Source organism: Hipposideros armiger, unplaced genomic scaffold, assembly GCF_001890085.2.
Source record: "Hipposideros armiger isolate ML-2016 unplaced genomic scaffold, ASM189008v1 scaffold_26, whole genome shotgun sequence".
NCBI lineage: Eukaryota > Metazoa > Chordata > Mammalia > Chiroptera > Hipposideridae > Hipposideros > Hipposideros armiger.
The window spans coordinates 5,996,756-5,999,683 of NW_017731376.1; the positions used below are offsets into that span (position 1 = coordinate 5,996,756).

At 36.5% G+C, this 2,928-nt stretch overlaps 1 protein-coding gene across 5 annotated transcripts in view; it reads right to left on the reverse strand.

Annotated features, from left to right (window-relative positions):
• The window catches only part of TBC1D1 (TBC1 domain family member 1), a 108,252-nt gene extending 106,929 nt beyond the window's left edge, over nucleotides 1–1,323 (reverse strand). For 4 of the 5 annotated variants that reach the window (XM_019636045.1, XM_019636042.1, XM_019636044.1 and 1 more), the window contains exons 1-2: nucleotides 1,222–1,306; nucleotides 563–692 (exon numbers count right to left, since the gene is read on the reverse strand). In XM_019636045.1, the coding sequence (XP_019491590.1) occupies nucleotides 563–680 (118 nt within the window). In that variant the 5' untranslated portion in view covers nucleotides 681–692; nucleotides 1,222–1,306. Of the gene's footprint in view, nucleotides 1–562; nucleotides 693–1,221 lie in introns of all 5 variants that reach the window. The other variant, XM_019636046.1, reaches the window with a different exon arrangement.
• Nucleotides 1,324–2,928: the final 1,605 nt, after the last annotated feature.

Consider the following 2,928-nt stretch of genomic DNA (forward strand, 5'->3'; position numbering starts at 1 on the left):
AATAATAGCTGCCAATCATACCATTATGGTTTCTCCTTAAGTCAAATTTCTAGAAACTGTAGGCCATACTCAGTCACTAGTTCTTTTATTCTTTCCCATTCACTCCACAACTGCATCCAGTCTTCTGTGCCCTCCAATCCATTAAAATTGCTCGGGCTGACATTACGGATGATGTTCTAATTGAGACACCTATTGGAAATTCTTTCGCTCTTATCTTACTAGAACCCTCCATAGCAGCCAATGTGAATGACCACTCACACAACCTTGATTAACAACATGAATGGTTTTGTAAACTTTTTCCTTACCTCCTCCATGACCCTCAGAGTCCCTCAGAGGGGAGATAGTACAAGGGGGGCTGCATTTTTATCTTCGAATCATGAATACGTAGTGTTAATGCCTGACAAACAGAAGATACTCACTGCACAATGAAAGTTCACCTACAATCCCAGTTAACTCATACAAGCTTCTGTTGAGCAGAACGCTTCAATGAATGCAGATCATCGCGTTTTCCCGGGACCTTTAGCTCCCACTATGGTAAAGCTTGAGAAGGGCCCCTACTTACCCTCTATCCGTTCACAGAGCTTGTGCAGGCCCTGCAGGGGGCAGCCCTCACACAGCTGGGTTGGTGCTTTCGTCTGCTGCACTGCAGCCACCGTGAAAGCCTGTTTCAGGGTCATCATAATTTCATCAACCTGATCAAAGAGAAGAGAGACTGCAGCTAGCAAAAAGTCAACTTAACGTGGGATGGGCTGAAATATCACAATTCTGTGGAAAGAAAGACTTAGTAGAGTTTTCTGGACTATTAGTCACAGATTAGTGGATAATAATCATAATAACTGCTAGGATTACAGCCTGAGAAACTCGACCTAGATAGATGCTCAAGGCTCTTAAAGGAGATAAGGTAAAAACTAAAAACACAAATTCAATACTTAGTAAAAAAAGCCAACTCCTCTGATCAAAAGCCCAAAATGACATTTTTAAGTTCCAAAACTAGAGGACGCAAGTTAAGAGGTTCTTAGAAAATGATAAAAATTGAAATGCACACCCAAATAAGTCTTGGATGTGTACTGACCAGTTATTCAATAGTCACGAATGAATAATTAAAGTCAAATAATGATATGTCAGTGAGGCTATGTGGTTTTGCTAAGGAAAGAAAAATGAGTGAGGTTGAAATTCCGTGTAGATAAGGTTGCAAGGTAAGAGCTGCTCATTCTGGCTTACCAGAGCTTCATTTGTGCATTGAAACACATAACAGACAAAATGAACGCCTCCACCTCCTGAGGACTCTCGGCAGATAAACCCAAAGTGGTCCACGTGTCTAATACCCTGTGCAAGGGAGAGAAAGCAGAAGGAATGCTGAGTTGTATCCAAAAGAAGCACCACTGCCAGAAATGCTACTGAAGATTTATTTACACAGCACAGCTTGAAAGGGCACTATAAAATTATTTTTTTTCGGATGTTTTAAATCTCTAAAAACATCTCTCAAATGATGATTAACACTGTTCTAAAATGTTACTCTGATTATCCCCACAATAAGAGGAGATCTGAAAACTGGAGTTTCTAATGCTCATTTTAGTACTAAAAGGAAGTGGAGAAAAGCTGACACAAAAATGAGAACTTTTCTTAGGTATTAAAAAATAAAAAACTACTTGGAAAGTCAAAAGCAGACCAAAGATTAACGAAGAAACACAACTGTACACAAACACACACATACATATCCATGTGGTAAACACACAGACACAAAGGTTAAAAGAAAAGATTTAAAATATAAGTATACTTCTAAAATAACAATCAGGTAAATACTGAAGTAAAGCGGTATGAAGACTGAGTCAAAAATTATACTCAAAGGGTACAGAAGCTTTTAAACATAAGAATTTAAGGCCAAGGCTCTACATAGTTTCCTAAGAGCTCTTTTTAATACATATTAATATCTAAACTTGCTTTGAAAGTATCAGCTAAGAGGCACCTTAATACAGATAAGATATTGTCTATAAATATTAATGTGTCAGTATCTCCTGAGAACATCAGCACGCAAAGATATGAGTGCCGATAGCTCAAAGTTCAAGCGATTATGTGAACTTGTAAACTGCACCCTTTAGGAAGTCATAAAACTATTACATGAAAAAGCAAACATTTAACATTAGCATTTCAATAGAAATAGCAAATCAAGATAAAAATTCTGTGGATAATCTCACTTTCAGATCAAATATCTTCCAATAAATGGGCTATCACGGACATAAGCTGGCAATGTTCTCCAACAGCAACGTAAGAACATGCTAGACGTTATTTCTCAGGGAAATATGATTCGGAAAAACTTCTCCTTTATAAATGGTTCCCTATTCAATCTACTAAGGAACATTTTCACATTTTGAAAAAAGAAAATTCCCTTTTGAATCCTTAAGTAGATCATATTATAAATCAACAATGATATTTTCATCATCTTATTAATTATGAGAAAATGGAAGTGAGCACATGGGAAGTCAGGAGATTAAAAAATAGCCAAACAATGACTTTAAGTGATCTCTCTTTTGTTAGGAAGGTCCTGAGTAAAATTGGCATAGCTCATTCTAACTGACAGGTTTTCCAAAAGCTCTCTCTGAGACACACCCTGGAGATTATCAAGAAAGAACTCAAGTAGACAGTATTATGAGTAAAACATCCTCAAAAACAATCACTACCTATTGTATGTTAAGGAAGAAGAAACAATGATGATTGGTACTTTTCAGAAAAAAGTTCCAAATTTTTGTAAAGGAGAAATAAGCATCTATTTAAAAATATTATTTGAGTGTATGTATGAATGTATACATTAAAAATGCACACACACATACACATATACACCTGGAAATCATGACCAGGGAACATTACCACCATAATTGAAAAAAAGAAAAGTAGATCTGTTTTCTCCAGTAGGTTATTGTTACTAAGAAC